Raw genomic sequence first — 16,103 nt, forward strand, 5'->3', positions numbered from 1 at the left:
ATGGATGGGCACAACAGGGTATCTTGGGCTCCCCATTATTGCCTGGAATTGAGGCCAAGTAATGTTTTGTAGGGGGAGGTAGACCTGTGTCTTTTAAGATATTTGGCAGGATCCCATACCTATTATTTGATGCCAGTAGGATATCCCTCCCTTAGTTGTGATGGTCAAAAGCATCTTCAGACATTCTCCAGATGGACAGTGGTAGATAAAATTGCTCCTGTCTGGGGTCCTCTGAATCACAGGGATGCTGAGAAATCAATGACTTTCTGGGTGGTCTCAGAGCAGCTAGAGGCCTAAGATACTTGGAGCACTTTCTCCACTTCTCCAGTGAAACATAATAATCCCACATTCCAGGTGAATCATGACATGAAAAGCCTGGTACCCACAGTGAGAGCCTCAGCAATCCTGCCTGCAGCAGCTCTGCCTCTCCCTCCACGTCACCTTCTCTGGACTGCCCTCCCATTCCCTTAGGGTATCTGTGGGTATTTGTTGTCATTCCATTTTATTTTTATTTTCAAATATCTTGAGTAGGAGAAGGGCTGAATATGTGTTGTCTTCTTTGGCATTTTCAAATGAAATCCCTACCATGAAGTCTTCAAAAGACACATGCAGGGAGCTGGAAAATGAATGTAATAGTTAGTTTTGGATTTGTTTTTGAAATGAGGATTTTTGTATTGCTGTACGTTTATTATTTAATAGTCTATTTTTACAATCGTCATCAAGTAATTGGGTATCTGTAGCTGATTCCTATGGGAGATACTTCTCACCAGGACTGGTACTATGACTATCTTCTGTGAGGAAGAGAGTTGGCATTTGCTCACATTTGTGTGAGTAGTGATAGTCCCCAATTATCTTTCCAATCAGATCAAACCTAATTGATTTACTCTGGGAAAAATATTACTTTCTATCATGCAGTAATCAGAATATTAAGTTTCCAAATATCGAACCTCATTTTTCATTTGGATATTTCCTGAATTTGTGGTATGCAAATTTTCAGTTTATTCAATTGACTATAATAACTGTTGCTAGAAGGATATTTCATCATTTCCCAAGTAGGAATAAAAAAGAACATTACATCTAGCCCAAACTTCCTGCTAGTACATAGTGTTCATTAGTAAGTATCACACATAGCTTACAACGTTGATGCAATTCTCCATCTTTGCCTTGAGCCAGTCCTCTCTGTCTGCCTTGTCCACATCCCTTGCACTGTGATGTTTTTTTGTCTTGCTTTGGCCATAAATGAAACCACAGTGGATGGACGTTTACTTGTTATAGTGACATAGTGGATAATTGCTTGTTCTCAGATCACTGATCCTAACCAACCCAGCATTTGATTTCAGAAATGTGAATGTGCCCCCAATGGGACTAGATGTACTATTTGGCTGAGTCCATCCCTATTGCTCACCTATCCAGTTGCAGCATTCTATAAAAGGACTAACTGTACATAGTTGTTGCATTAAGTCACTGAATTTGGGGATGACTTGTCTTACGGTAAATATTAACTTTTTTAATGAGGAATAAAAAGTGTACACTTTTGGATGGCTGAGCTAGATGTGTTAGATCCAAACTTTTCCACAATGCTCACTATGACTCCATTTGGTGTGCTTATATAAGACCACAGAATCATTCACAATTGAAAGCAATAGCCAAGATATATGAAGTCAAGCTGCTGTCCTCTACTCTAGGACAACCATTTGGAAGTTACATGTTTTTTTTCAAGAGGGGACTCCATAAACCTAAGTATTAATTTCCTAAGCTTAGGTGTTACAAGAGACTAGTTAGACACCATAGTTTACTCACATGAGGCCATTGTTTAAAAGTCTAGGATCTGGGCCGGGAAGGTGGCTCAGTGGTAGAGCGCTTGCCTTGCATGCCTGAGGCCCTGGGTTCGATTCCTCAGCACCACATAAGCAAAAAGAAAAAAGCCAGAAGTGGTGCTGTGGCTCAAGTAAGTGGTAGAGCACTAGCCTTGAGCTGAAGAGCTGAGGGACAGTGCCCAGGCCCAGAGTTCAGACCCCACGACCGACCCTCCCCCCCCCAAAAAAAGTCTGGGATCTGAGCCTGGTGCTGGTGCCTGTCATCCTAGCTACTCAGGAGGCTGAGATCTGAGGATTGAGGTTCAAAGCCAGCCTGTGAAAGTTCATGAGACTGTGTCTCTAATAAACCATTCAGAAAACCAGAAGTGGTGCTTTGGCTCAAATGGTAGTATGTTCACCTTGAGCTGTAGAGCTCCGGAGGACAGCATCCAGGCCCAGAGTTCAAGCCACATGACCAATTAAAAAAAAAAAAGAAGTCGTCTAGGATCTGGTACTTCAAGAGAAAGCAACAGGAAAAAGCCTCAGGAGTCTGACAGATGTGAACAATTCGGGGCTCTTTCTTTTGAACTTACTGGGCCAGCCTGAGACAAGATGTGTGTGAGGAATCTTGGCCTGTGGGGAGTTCAGAATAAGTTGCTCATTATATAGAGCACTCTTAAATTCCTTTGGTCATCATCAAGCCTGAGTTTCAGAACCAATCAATCAGGGCACTTGGTTACCATCAGCATGGAATCTAGCCTGGGGTTGCTAGGGAAGTTTCTAACCCAGATAAAATACACTTTAAATCTCACTGCCCTAATCTTGGTCAAGGGTCAAAAATCAGATATCTAGCAGCATCCTCAGAGATGAAAATAGAGCCTTTTCTAGCCCAGTTATAAATCAGTTCTATAGAGAGAGCTTCAGTTTCCTTATGTGTAAAATGAGGGGGTCTTAGTAGGATTGCTATGAAGATTGTTATGAAGTGTTTAATGCAGAATATTTTTAAAAACTGCCTGGAAATTGGTAAATATTCAATAAAGCTATTGTAATTATTTAAATGAAAAACACTCAATTGGGTGTCAGGACCATGTTTTAGCTGTGTGAACCTGGGTGCTGCGCTTCAGCTACCTAGGCTTCAGTTGTCTCAAATGAAATTAGAGAAGCAAGTAGATTGGTTCTAGCCTATGATTATGCTGTGAACATTTCAATTCAATTGATGTCACACAGGTTACATACAGTAGGTAAAAATCCTAGAAAACCTTTTTCTTTGTTCCTGATTCCAAAAGCGTAGTACATATTAATGGCAATGATCTAGTAAGGAAACCTGTAGCAATCATATAAAGGAAGGAGGTTTGAAGTTTACAAAAAGCTATTGAGAAGACATTGAGGAAACTTTTGATATTTGAAGTCTAGGCATCACAGAGGATAATATTTTCATAGTCATCTTGATGGTGGAATTCCTTTGTGCTGAGAACAATTGGTGGTCTGTGGGTTTGGACGGTTTACTTGTGGTTGGTGGACTGATAGATTTTTGAAGTTGAGATAAATCTAAGGAAATAAGTTGATTCAGTATGATCACTGGGTACATATTATTACTCAATATTCATTACTGCATTTCCCTTAGCTAATACTAATAAAAGAGGGACTTGAGGGAAAAAAAAAGAGGGACTTGGCAGCTTCATTTGCCACTGTGTCTTTTTATTCAGTGACAATTTCAACTCTGAAACAGTGTTGACTCTCTTCTGTCACTACATAATGCCTTGGTTTCTTTTTCTCTCTTTCTTTTTTTTTTCCTATCGTGGGTCTTGAACTCTGGGTCTGGGTGCTGTCTCTCAGCTCTTCAGCTCAAGGCTAGCACTCTACCACTTGAGCCACAGTGCCACTTCCGGCTTTTTTTCATTTTGCTTATGTGGTGCTGAGGAATTGAACCCAGGGCCTCAGACATGCAAGGCAAGCGCTCTACCACTGAGCCACCTTCCTAGCCCCAATGCTTTGGTTTTTATCCTTCAGCAGTGGTATACTCTCTCATTATAGGTACTTGCCCTCTTTCTCTGCTCTACATCCACAAATACCAGGACCTTTCCCATGGAAGTAGCTCTGAGAGGAAATGGACTAGTGAAAGCTTTTTGTAAAAGATAAGACTGTGAGTAACTACTTAAGTTTTTACAGAGATTTCCAGTTTTATCACAACTACTCAACTGTGTCATTGATTATAGCACCAAAACAGACAGAACATTATGTAAATTAATGAGCTTGTCCACATTCCAATAAAACTTTATATAAAGCAGAGGGCAACTGGTGTTGACCTTCAATCTATAGCCTTCCGAGTCCTTGGTTGATAGAAAGTATATAACTTATTAAAGGCTGAGCAACAGAATGCTCTTATGATCTCTTCATTTATAATGTTTTATTATCTTTTATAATGTTTTAATATTTTAGTGTTTCTTAACATATATACAGGGTAATCTTGCTTACTTTGTACTTGAGAATAGCATAACACTAAAAGATAGTAAGATTAGCTGGGCATTGGTGGCTCATGCCTGTAATCCTAATTACTCAGGAGTCGGAGATCTAAGGATGACATTTCAAAGCCAGACTGGGCAAACAAATCCCTAAGACTCTTATTTTCAATTAACTAGTATAAGAAGTGGAGGTGTAGCTCAAATGGTAGAGTGCTAGCAAAAAGCCTTTACTAAGGGAGAGTGTGAGGCCCTAAGCTCGAGCCTTGGTACTGGTACTTTGAAATACTTAGATTAATCCCCACAGAGTATCATCAACAAGTCACATTTCAGAAAATAACAGCAGTAAATAATGTTATCAAATACCAAATATTCTCCATTCCTACTATAAAACCAGCAAGCATCTCAAAATAGGAATATTGATAACTTTACTGAAAGTTTACATTTAAATTCGATATCTGACCCAGAGAACAGAAGGCATTTTTAAAGCCTGAAAATACATAAAAGTATTTTCACATTCAAGATTCTGAATTCAAAACAACAGTGAAATCCATCTAACTTAGTTATCCCATTCAAAATAGATTATTTTATAAAGACTTCAGCAATACCCTGGGCTTGATAGTGAATGCCTATAATCTCAGCACTCTTAAAGATGAGGCAGAACAAATACCAGTTTGAGCTCTTTAACAAGACATTATCTCACCAAAAGAAAAAGACTAAAAACCAAACAATCAACTATCATCAATTGATTACAAATGAATTATTGCAAAATTACAAATAAAGGTAAGGCCTAACATGTCCTGGAAAAGCTGCCAATATTGGTGAATTAAAATAATGTTTTATTGAGGAGAGAATTGAAATGTTTTGTCTTACAATTTGATTTTCCTGGGTTCCAAAGCATCCAACGTATCAGAATCAGACTGGATGAATCTCAGGAAATAAGTGAGTTGACTTAGTATGGTCACTGGGTAAACAATAGATAGATGAATGTGAATTTTCTAGAAAATAGTGTTTTCCAGGTCACCTTAATATTTATACTCAAATTAATCTTCTTGTCAGAAAAAGGTAGATCAATTATAATTTACTTATTTCCACCCCAATTTGAATTAGAACAAATATTAAAACTTAGGATCTTGGGTTTTTGTGGGTTAATTAAGAATCCTAAAAGTAATATTTTTCTGGTGATTATTAAAACTACAGTTTTAAAATTGCTTAGCAACATAATTTAACATTTAAAATAAAAAATAAGACCTAGTAATAACCTCTCTATGATTTAGTTTTTCTTCATGAGGAGATCATTCGTGAAATACCGCGTGATGAATCAAGGTGCCCTTGTAGTCAGAAAGCAACATATGGCCAGAGAAAACACAATCCCGATTAAGCTCCCTATTTTATACAGAATGGCAATATTGCTAGACATTTTAAGTACCTGAAACTTGTCAGCTCCTAATTTGTGGTTTCCCATAGGACCATGACACCATAGTGTGTTTTTCTTAACTACCAATGTTTGCCATTTTTAACTATAATAAATGTACCAAAAGTTTCTCTAAAAATTATATTTTTCTACTTCATTTAAAGATTAACATCTGTTTGCTTCAAAATTGGAATAAGGTCTATGAATCATAGAGAAAGGGACACATTTCATGGACCATATGCACAAACTTCAGAAATGGGCTAATTTTCAACCATTATTATGGACAGGCAATTATGTTCTTGAAATTTTGTAAGCATGTATGATTCATTACCTAAGGCACAGCAAGCATTTTAGCCTTTGAAATAGTTTTTTTTTCCTGTAAGAAGGCAGCCTATAAAGCATATTTTTATTTTAGCCACAGTTACAGAGGTGTGGACGAGATGAAAAGTAACTGAAATTGTCCTAAATTTATAAAACTGGAATTATAATCCTCAGAAAAGATAGCTTTCATCATAACAGGACTGAGAAAATGAATCTTCATATTTCTAAATTAAACAAGAAAGTGATGCTTCACAGATACAGTGTAACCTGGATTGTAGCCCCTTATATTGCATACCTTGCATAATATATTAAAATCCAGGCTACATATGAGTACATCTATACTGAAAAATCTAGGTTTACCATTTAATACTCTGTATGGTCTATGATATAGAGCAGAGTAAACTTCACTGATGAAAAATTATAATTGTCATCCTCCATAAAGTTTAACAAGTCATCCAGGCCAAGGTTTTTTATAGGAGGGGAGGGGGTTTAATTTATATAGACATGTCAAATAATTCCTATGGAAGGCATACAAGCACCTAACTGAAGAAACAAATTCAAGTATGTAACGTGATGTCATTCTGGTTAAATCGAAATATGAATCAAAAACCACGGTGACATATACTTTCAAGCCCATACATTCATCTGGTACAGATGATAATCAGGATTCTCCTGATCATTAGATCAATGTAGAAAAGACTTTCCTGATGTTTGAAGTACAGCCAAGCTGGTGGTATTGCATCATTTTTCCCATGAAAGGCGCTTTTGTGTGCATCATAGAGTCATATACTCATAAGGCCCTGTGGAGAGCCTTTGCATCACTTACACTGTCCATTAGACTATGTCATTGTGCTGTCATTACCATCTGTCTTTCCCTGGAAGGTAAGTTTGACAGTAAGCTGTAACTTCACTTTGGATCATATTTTCTTATTGCAGGGAGAGAATAAGTTTGCATGAAAATACTTTAAACATATGAAGTAACTCCTGTCAACCTAGTTATTGAATTTGCATGCAAATAGGATTTCTTTCAGCCTTCTATTTCTTGCTCTCTCAGATTCATGCCAGGGCTAGACCATCTATTTGGTGCTGGAAATCATCTCCCATCAACAGCCTGCCTCAGTGGTGATGCTGTGCTCCCTAATGTGGGCAATGCCAAATCAAGTCCAAGGGCAATATGTTATGCAAGTTCATTCCAAAAGTGTACTTTATATAACGGTATACATTCTTGGGAGATGAATCAAGTTTCTGTGTCCTCTCAGTTATTTAGCCTCTCGCTGCTCCTCTGTATAAATAGACATGGTATTTGCAGAACTCTGTTCATTGGTATAAAAGCGAACAGACACAAAGGTAGGCAGCCAGAAGACTGTTCCGGCCATTGTGGTTATTACCCGAGAATTCTAATTCTTTCAGTTTAATTCAACAAACCTGTTGTACACCTGTTAGATGCCAGCTGTACTGTAAGAATAAATTGGATGTAGCACCTGTTCCCAAGGAGCTCACAGGCTGTTTGGAGAGACACAAAACATCTCTAGGACATCTCATACAACTAGTTATTTCCTTTCAAAAATGCATCTTCTAACCTATTTCTGCTGTCATTTTCAATAATGCCAGGAGCACTGCTATTGCATTGTACAATTAAGTTTCAGAAACTTTCTGAAAGTCACTGGGTTCTATATGTGCTTCACTTATAACTGAAGGAGTAAGTTCTACATTTTTAAATGGAAAGCACTGTATTTGGATCCAGAGTTTATATGCTCCCTTCTTCTCAGTTTCTACCGGAAAGATGAAAATACTGGTTTCCCTTCTCCAGCACATTTCTTTCCACTTGTTCTTAGCCTTTGTGTTGCATAGCCCGAGACCGAGGATTGAAAATCACAATACCTATTTATTTCTTTCTCTCAAAACTTTCTTTTCGTTTTGCTTATGTGGTGCTGAGGAATTGAATCCAGGGCCTCAAGCATGCAAGGCAAGCTCTCTACCACTGAGCTACCTTCCCAGCCTCAAAACTTTCTTGTCTGGCTCTCTGTCTCTTTCCCTAAAGACTCCATCTGTCTTGGTCTCTACCTCTGTGTCTGGGTTTATCTCTTTCTCTCTCACACACATATTAGGTTCTAGTGGTCAACTTTAGCAACTTGTTTTTTTTCCTTAGTCAGCTCACTTGAAAGATAATTTGCACAAAGGCATTGACTTCATTTTTTTCAAAGGAACCAGTGGACTTGCTTATGTCTGTATTTTCAGTGACTGATTTTTACTGGATTGGGATACAAAATGTATAACCTCTATTTACTTTTGAATAATCTAGTTTTAGGAAAACAATTTTCATCAACTTAAAGATTTTTTCTTTTGTCATAAAGTGGACATTCAAGACAGACACCAAGATGATGGCACAACTCAATGCCATTCAAATCAAGGACTCACTTTCTTCATATCTTGTTTAAGCTCCTTTTGAAATAGCCAGTGGTGCATCCAATACATTGCTCAGGATAATCATCACAGTTTTTGAAGTTCTTTCTAACTAGTAGTTAGCATCATTGTTTTTGAATATCTGAATGTCACCTCTAGCAAATGCCTTGCAGAAGTTCGATCTTGTGGCCCTAGGCTTGGAGACTTACTTGTCTTTAGGATCTTCTCAAGGAATATTGAAGCTTAGGATTCTGAGAGCTAAAGGCAATCTTCACTGTCCTAGACTCCTCTCATGAGTCTTGCTGGCACACAACTGATTCTTGTGTTGAGTCGCAACAGTCCATATCACAGGTACTGGAGGCAACCATAATATCTGGCATGGGCAGAGTTATTTTGGAAGAAAGATCAAAGGAACTTTCTTTATCATATCAATGATGGACTTTTGAGAACTAATAATGTTATTAATTTAGATAAACAAATTCATCCCTTGTGGAGCCTGAAAGATCATACAGCTGTATAGGGAATAGATCCAACTATATAAACAAACTTTTCTCTTCTGCCACATGGATACAAAGAGGGTTTAAACATGTGAGCTGTGTGTGTGTGTGTGTGTGTGTGTGAGAGAGAGAGAGAGAGAGAGAGAGAGAGAGAGAGAGAGAGAGAGAGAGAGAAGAATCTGTCCCAGTACACACACACACACACACACACACACACAGAGAGAGGGAGAGAGAGAGAGAGAGAGAGAGAGAGCTCCAAAATTTTGAGGGGAAAATAGAGGAGAATACACCAAGAGGATAAATAATCTGGCGGAGGAGCAGGCCTAAATGGCGGTTTGATGGGGAGTATGCTGGTAGAGCTTGAGTAGGACTGGTCTCTGAAAAGAAAATGGGGAAAGCAAGTAACAGAGAAAGTAGTGTTGTTAGGGGTCACGTTGTGCAGAACAGACTGATGTGGTAAAAATCTGGAGACACTTTGACCAACAAGGAAGCAATTAGAGCAATTAAAGCACAAATAACTCCAAATTATCATTAAATCCATGCAGTAGACATGCTTTCCCTCATGATGAATGCTAAAAATTAAAGGTGATGGTTTGTAGGCAATTATTCATTATGAGATTTTTCTGTTATGTTTATTTATTAGCTCAATATCTTTTTAATTGCAAAATAAAATGAAAAATTATCATTACTGCCATTGTTCAGAAATATTGGGCAATGTAGAGTCATTTATTGAGGATCCAGAGAGAAATCACCATGTAACTTGATTAGGAAAAATACAGTGAAGAATTATAAGCAATGTATACATTCCCAAAGTATGTTGGTTAGTATTTTATGTGTCTAGTTCATAAAATTTGTTTGAGACATGGTTTTGAGGTAATAAAGTACATATTGTGGACTGTCTATATCATACAAGACAAGGAATCTATCAAGGGCTAATTTTTCCTGGATGGTTTGCCTCATAACCCAGAATGCCTATGAGCTTCATTTTTAGGCAGCTGCTTTGAAATAGTGGTTTATGTATTTAACTCAGATTAGGTAAAGAGGTGAACTATTGCCTTGCAGAATAGAAATGGAAAATTGATTAAAATAGTTTGTTATATGGTTCCTTTCTTTGCTGATATCTGATGCAGGTTATGTCTTACCTTCCTTATGGAAAAAGCTTTACAGACATGATTTCAAAGAATACAAATTGGCAGGTGAGGTATGTTGGTACATACCTGTAATGTTAACACTTGGGAGGCTGAGGCACAAGATTCATGAGTTTGAGACCTGCTTGGCCTACATCGGGAGACCCTGTCTCAAAACAACAATGAACATTCAAATTGATATATATTAGCCATCGTTATAAAATGTTTTAGAATATCTATTCTATCAAAGTCAAGCCATCAGTAGTAAAGGCACAGCTGTGGTATATTGTACCCAGAGGATATTTGGCTAGGCAATTGATACAGTATTTATAGTGTACAATAACAATCAGGTGGCATCATTATTGTGATGTTTCTATTGGTTTTTCTTTTACGAAGGAAGCAGATGCTTCCAGAGGTGAAGCAGCTCACACCAGGCAAATGATTAGGGACAGAGTTAGGATTTCAGTCATGGGCCATGCCACTCCAGAGCCTAGTGGCTCCATGCTCCCTTTAGGATCTTATGAACAAATAGGGGTTTGCCAGGAATGCAATTTCAGTCTGAGAACAAAGCATATATCAAAAAGGCCTAGGATACCAAAAAGTGGTTGACTTGAATCAAAAAGCATTGAGAGTAAAGGACAACAGAAAAGGAAGAGTGTGGGAGTAGAGATTTTCAATAAGATCTAAGGATCCAGGAAGAAGAAGCAAAAGAATCAATGGTAGTGAAGGTTAGATATTCATTATTGTCCAGGCATTCCACTTCATCCAGATTCTAGAGAGATCACTTCTCTTTTTAAAAAAATAAGATTTCAGGCCAGACAAAAGATTACTTTGTACAACTACAATCATGGTTTTTGAATGCTCTAAGTTAGTTTCCTCATAATAGGTCAAGACTGATATCATCAGTTAGAGATAGCAGAAGTCTATGTGTGTATGAACAAATACATTGTGCGAATGAAATTTGGTTCTGTTTTTCGCTTTCTTTGTCCTAATCTTAATGACTTGAAGTTTAACAACACTGCTGTTTTGTTTTATATATCTTTACCTTCCTTGATGACATTCTCAGTACTTCCTGGCTTACTCATATAAAATTGGTATTTGTGTGTAGGTCTACGATACTCAAATTCAAGGATTTCTGAACCAGGCACAGGTGGGTCGCGCCTGTAATCCTAGCTATTCAGAAAGCTGAGATCTCAGGACTGCAGTTTGAAACCAGCCCATGAAGAAAAGGCCCTGTGAGATTCTTACTTCCAATTAACCACTCAAAAACAGGAAGTGGCACTGTGGCTAGCCTTGAGCAGAAAGAGGCTCAAGGACAGTGCCCAGGCACTGAATTCAAGCCCCAAAACTGACCCAAAAAATTCTGATATGCTTCATTCTCTTATCATTCCTGGGAACATAGGAAGTAAGATGTCAAAAGTAGTCTTACCTATCAGTGTCAATGGTAAAAAGTTTATTGAGATTGCTTAACAAATTTGGACAGCAACCAAATCCGTCAATGGCAAATGGAATCCTCCCTGCATCCATTCTAAGAGTTAATTCCAATTTCCCTTACAATTCTTCGTCATAGACTGCAGGATTTTTTGTTGTTTTGTTTTGTTTTGCCAGTCCTGGGGCTTGAACTCTTGAGCCACAGAGTCACTTTCATCTTATTCTGTTAATAATAATAATAACAATAATAATAATAGTCCCACAAACATTCTGCCTGGGCTGGCTCCAAACTGCAATCCTAAAATCATAGCTTCTTGAGTAGCTGGGATTACAGGCAGGAACCACTGGTGAACAGTGAGACTGCAGTTTTATGGTCCCTCCTATGCTGTTTGTATCAGGCTTGCCATTAGAGGTACATGGGGACCTAGGTCTTAGATTGCCAAGTACTGCTTTCAACTGATGACACAGTGTTGAGTAAACCATGAAAATTGTTAGCTATTCTATAAACGCCATTTTTCCCAGTGGATGTGAATAAAAGAGTTCAATACTTAGTATTTTTCAGACTCACCTAGTTACATGAGATGATATTTAGTTGTGAGGAAAATAGTCTGTAGACATCATCAAATAATAAAGACATAAAGTGAATTTTGTCTTTATATATTTAACTCAGAATGAGGAGAAGTTCTGGGAGCAAGTGCATGGTGGTTAACATTTGGGAGGAAACTAGTATTTGTTTGGAAAAGAAGATAAAGTGAGTCTTTTGGTATTTTATAAACCAACTAAGTTTTCAAAGATCCATGTCATTCTGGAGGATCTCTGGAAAAGCTTGAAGTTTTAGCTAAGAAACACACGTGAGAAGCTGCATTTGTGTCAAGTCACTTAGTATCTCTTCCTTTAGCAGGGAAAGGTCTATATAATTTCTCTTCACATAAATGCTTATATTTCATAGTTTCTTGGTACATAATTTGTGGGTCATTGTTTTGTGCATCTTGGAGCTCTGGGTTTGACATCCACATTGACTGTCAATGGGCTCCATTCCTTCCTGGCCAGTGTTAGTTGCTCCCCAACTTTCAGGGACTTACCTAAGTGACTGTTTGAATGGGGTCCATGCTCAGTTCTTTGCTTGCCCATGACTACACTCAAGGCATGTGTAGTCATGGTGCTGTGTTGAGTTGTACTTCTTGTGGGAACATGGTGGCTTGAGGATTCGACTCTCTTTACTTCCCTTTTACCTCAGGAAACTACAAATTTCAACTTATTCATAAATTCTAGGCCTCCATATCTCAGCTTAGTTTAGTTTTTTGAGGATTTCTGTCTCTAATTTCAAGTTACATTTTTAAAGTATCTGTAAAATAACCAGGTTGAGATGCTGCTATTTTAAGTTCTTCCAGCCTTCGATTCTATGGCTAGGCCTATCATTCAGGAAACCTTACCTTCCAAAGAATTTCTTTTGTCTTCAAAGGCATAAAATGATGCCACTGAATTGCATCACTTTAAGAAATTAAGCTAAAATATGAATCCAGAAGTAATGATACATAAAAGGGAAATATAATGTGAACATCTTTTTTTCTTCTGGCTAAGTTATAGTCCATCCAAATCAGAACTGATCCAGTATGGGGATTTTTGTATTTTGATCACTGACACTAATGGAAAGGTCAAATTTGTTTTCCCATGTTGTTGTTGTTGTTATTGTAATTATTATTATTATTATTATTGCTATTGTTTTTGGTCATTAACATACACCATTTACTGAGCATTTGTTATTTTTCAGGCACTCTGCTGTTTTATGAGACAGGCATTAGTGTCCCTACTTAAAGTTCAGGAAGCAGAGGCACAGAGCAGTTCAGTGGCATGAGGTCACACAGCTGGTAAGTGACAGATACAAGATTTGAACTCTCTTTGACTATAAATCTTGAGCTCTTAATTTTTGACCACTTTGGATTTTCACTGCTTAACTATTGTTCTGACTGTTCTTCTGTGTCTCCCAATAAAGCAAGTGAGCAGTACTTGATTCAGTGAACCTTTTTAACATGTCACTTTTCTAACATTTTAATTACTCATGAAAGGCCCAGGATCTTCAGAATTAATCAGAACTGGAAGCGCATACATGGTTTTTATTTTTTTTTCTGCTTTCATCCTTTAGTGGGGAAAAGACTATATGGAAAGAAAGAAATTGATTAATCATACAAAATTCTAGGCCTGTACACACAGTGAAGCCAAAGAGAAAATTCTTAGGGGAGGAATACAAAGCACCATACCTATATGCCTCTTATCATATAAATAATAATCTATCAAAATGAACTCCTGGAAATGGAAACAATAAAAGGAAGGAAGAAACTCATAACCCCCAAACTGATTTTTGCCTCTAAATTTTGGCAAACTTCCTATATCAATATAATGTGATACTCTATATCTGTGAATGTTCACTATTAATTCACTTTTAATGGCTGTGAACATTAACTATGCTCCAAGTGCTAAGGTAAGAAGGATGACAGTTATACAACAAACTTTTTTTGTGTAGAGTTCACTTTAAGGTAGATATGAAACAAGATAATTTAGAAGGAATGAACTAGTATTTGTCTTCCATGTTATCATAATATAAAAGGAGGCATGAGCCAATTACCATTGGTAGCGAGCCATTGGTCGCTACCAATGGTAATTTTAGCTATTCAGGAGGCTGAGATCTGAGGCTTGCAGTTCAAAGCCAGCCTGTGCAGGAAAGTCTATGATGCTTAACTCCAATTAACTACCAAAAACTAGCATTGGAGTTGTGGCTCAAGTGGTCAAGTTTAGCCTTGAGCAAAATAAAACTCAGGGACAGCATCCAGGCCCTGGATTCCAGCCTCAAGACTGGCACATACACACACCAAAACACATGTATGAAAACACACAGATATATTTCTATAAGCAATTGCTGGTATTTATGATCTCTGTGCCAAGCAGTTCCCCCACTCCCACAGCCCTGTTTGGTAATCAAGACCCTATAAATAGGATGCAATATTAACCTCAATTAAGAAGTTCATGCATGGAAAAGTCAAATGCCTTTCTCATAGTTATGACTATTGGTGAAAGTGTAGAAAATTCAGGTCTAGACTTCATGACCCAGAACCAGTGTCTTCAAAGAGATCAGCCATGGATGTAGAAACTCCAAGTTCAATGTCTCATGGAGAATTGGTTATGAATGACTCTGGAGGTGGGGATTTGAAAGAGCACCCAAGCTCAGCAAATACTTGAAAAAATAACTGAGGCAGAGCACAGAAAGAAGAGAAGTGGAGTGGAATGGTGCCAGGTCAGTCTGGTAGGAATTTGTTGTGAATGAAGGAATTATTGTTAAAAGATAGATGAGAGTTAGCTTGTAGAGGACCCCAGAAGCCAAACTGAGCAAGCAAACTTCTATATAGGATTCACCATGTGCCCACTTAACAGATATGGCCTCATGTTTTTCATCATAGTGAGGCTATGTGTCATTATAGGCATTCTTTCTCATAGGCTGGGAAGCCAAGTACATAGAAAGACTTTTCTTGTCCAATTACCAAATAGTAGAAGGCAGAGCTGGGATTTGAATTAAGAAATCCTGGTTGCAGAAACTATGATTTTAACTGCTTTTTTAAATTTGGAAGTGGAGTGATGTCGTCTGCCCTTAGGACTCGGAAGGATAGGATGGTCTCATGACAAGGAAAGGGAAAAGGAAAGAGGAATGGGAAGAGGAAGAGGAAAGGAAGGGAAGAAGAGATGAAGGAAAGGGAAAGAAAAGAAAGGAGGGATGAGTGCCTGGAGGAGGAAAGGTCCACGAGGTTACTGTTAGTCTCCACATGAAAGAGAGTTGACAGGCATGGTAAGATGAAATAGCAGTGTGACATGAGGCAGATCAATGAGACACGGATAGGATTGGGAGAGAGGAATTTAGGGCTCAAGGTGTGACCTTGTCTGTCACTGGTTGCCGAGTGACCTTGGGCTGATATATCAAGCTGTGTGCTTTGATTTCGCCATTCACACAGAGGGCCTGTACAACAAAGCTGATTGCACAGTGTCAGCACCATCCATCTGGCTGGGCGAAGCACGATCAATGGAATTTCTGAGCCTGGAGCTTAGGAAAGAACTCATAGTTCTAAGTGTTCTTAGGAGTCACCTCCAGGGATATAAGAAGAGCAGACATTCAGAGGAGAAGAGAAACAAACACAGGAGAACTGATTAAAACAAACACACGCCTGCACTCAGAAGACATGAGGATTGATAATGAGATGACCTAAGAGTATAGTGCATTTTTCTACATCCATTGTTCCATCTATTTTGTGATACATGAAGCTGATGCTGACCTACTTTTTTATATCATCTTTTTTGATCCTTTTTTTTACCTGTTCATAATTCATCATAAGATTACAGTTGCAAGTTTTAATGACACTTCCTCATTTTCTGCATTTGCTACCTGTTTGAATGAAATGACATCAACAGTAGGACTTCACCAATAGTGTAATAGCTAATTAAGTTAATATGCAAAACTTAAAAAAAAGAAATTAGGATGCTATTATTTGATATTTTAGTAATGCATCCATCTCCTTGATTCAATTTGGATTTTTTTTTAAAGAAAACATAGCTCATCACTAAAATTAGAGCATAAATGGCTTCTCTAAATGCTTTTTTTATTTCATTCTGTA

General features: G+C 37.9%; 1 protein-coding gene across 3 annotated transcripts in view; it reads left to right on the forward strand.

The window, feature by feature from the left end:
- Frmpd4 (FERM and PDZ domain containing 4) overlaps positions 1 to 16,103 on the forward strand; it is a 489,555-nt gene that overhangs the window by 162,558 nt on the left and 310,894 nt on the right. Inside the window, exon 2 of one of the 3 annotated variants that reach the window (XM_013032132.1) lies at positions 13,220 to 13,316. The exons of 1 other annotated variant lie outside the window; for it this stretch is intronic. In XM_013032132.1, coding sequence (XP_012887586.1) covers positions 13,300 to 13,316 — 17 coding nt within the window. In that variant the 5' untranslated portion in view covers positions 13,220 to 13,299. Of the gene's footprint in view, positions 1 to 13,206; positions 13,317 to 16,103 lie in introns of those variants that run through there. One more of the 3 variants, XM_013032133.1, reaches the window with a different exon arrangement.

This window comes from Dipodomys ordii, unplaced genomic scaffold, assembly GCF_000151885.1.
Source record: "Dipodomys ordii isolate 6190 unplaced genomic scaffold, Dord_2.0 Scaffold150, whole genome shotgun sequence".
Taxonomy (NCBI): domain Eukaryota; kingdom Metazoa; phylum Chordata; class Mammalia; order Rodentia; family Heteromyidae; genus Dipodomys; species Dipodomys ordii.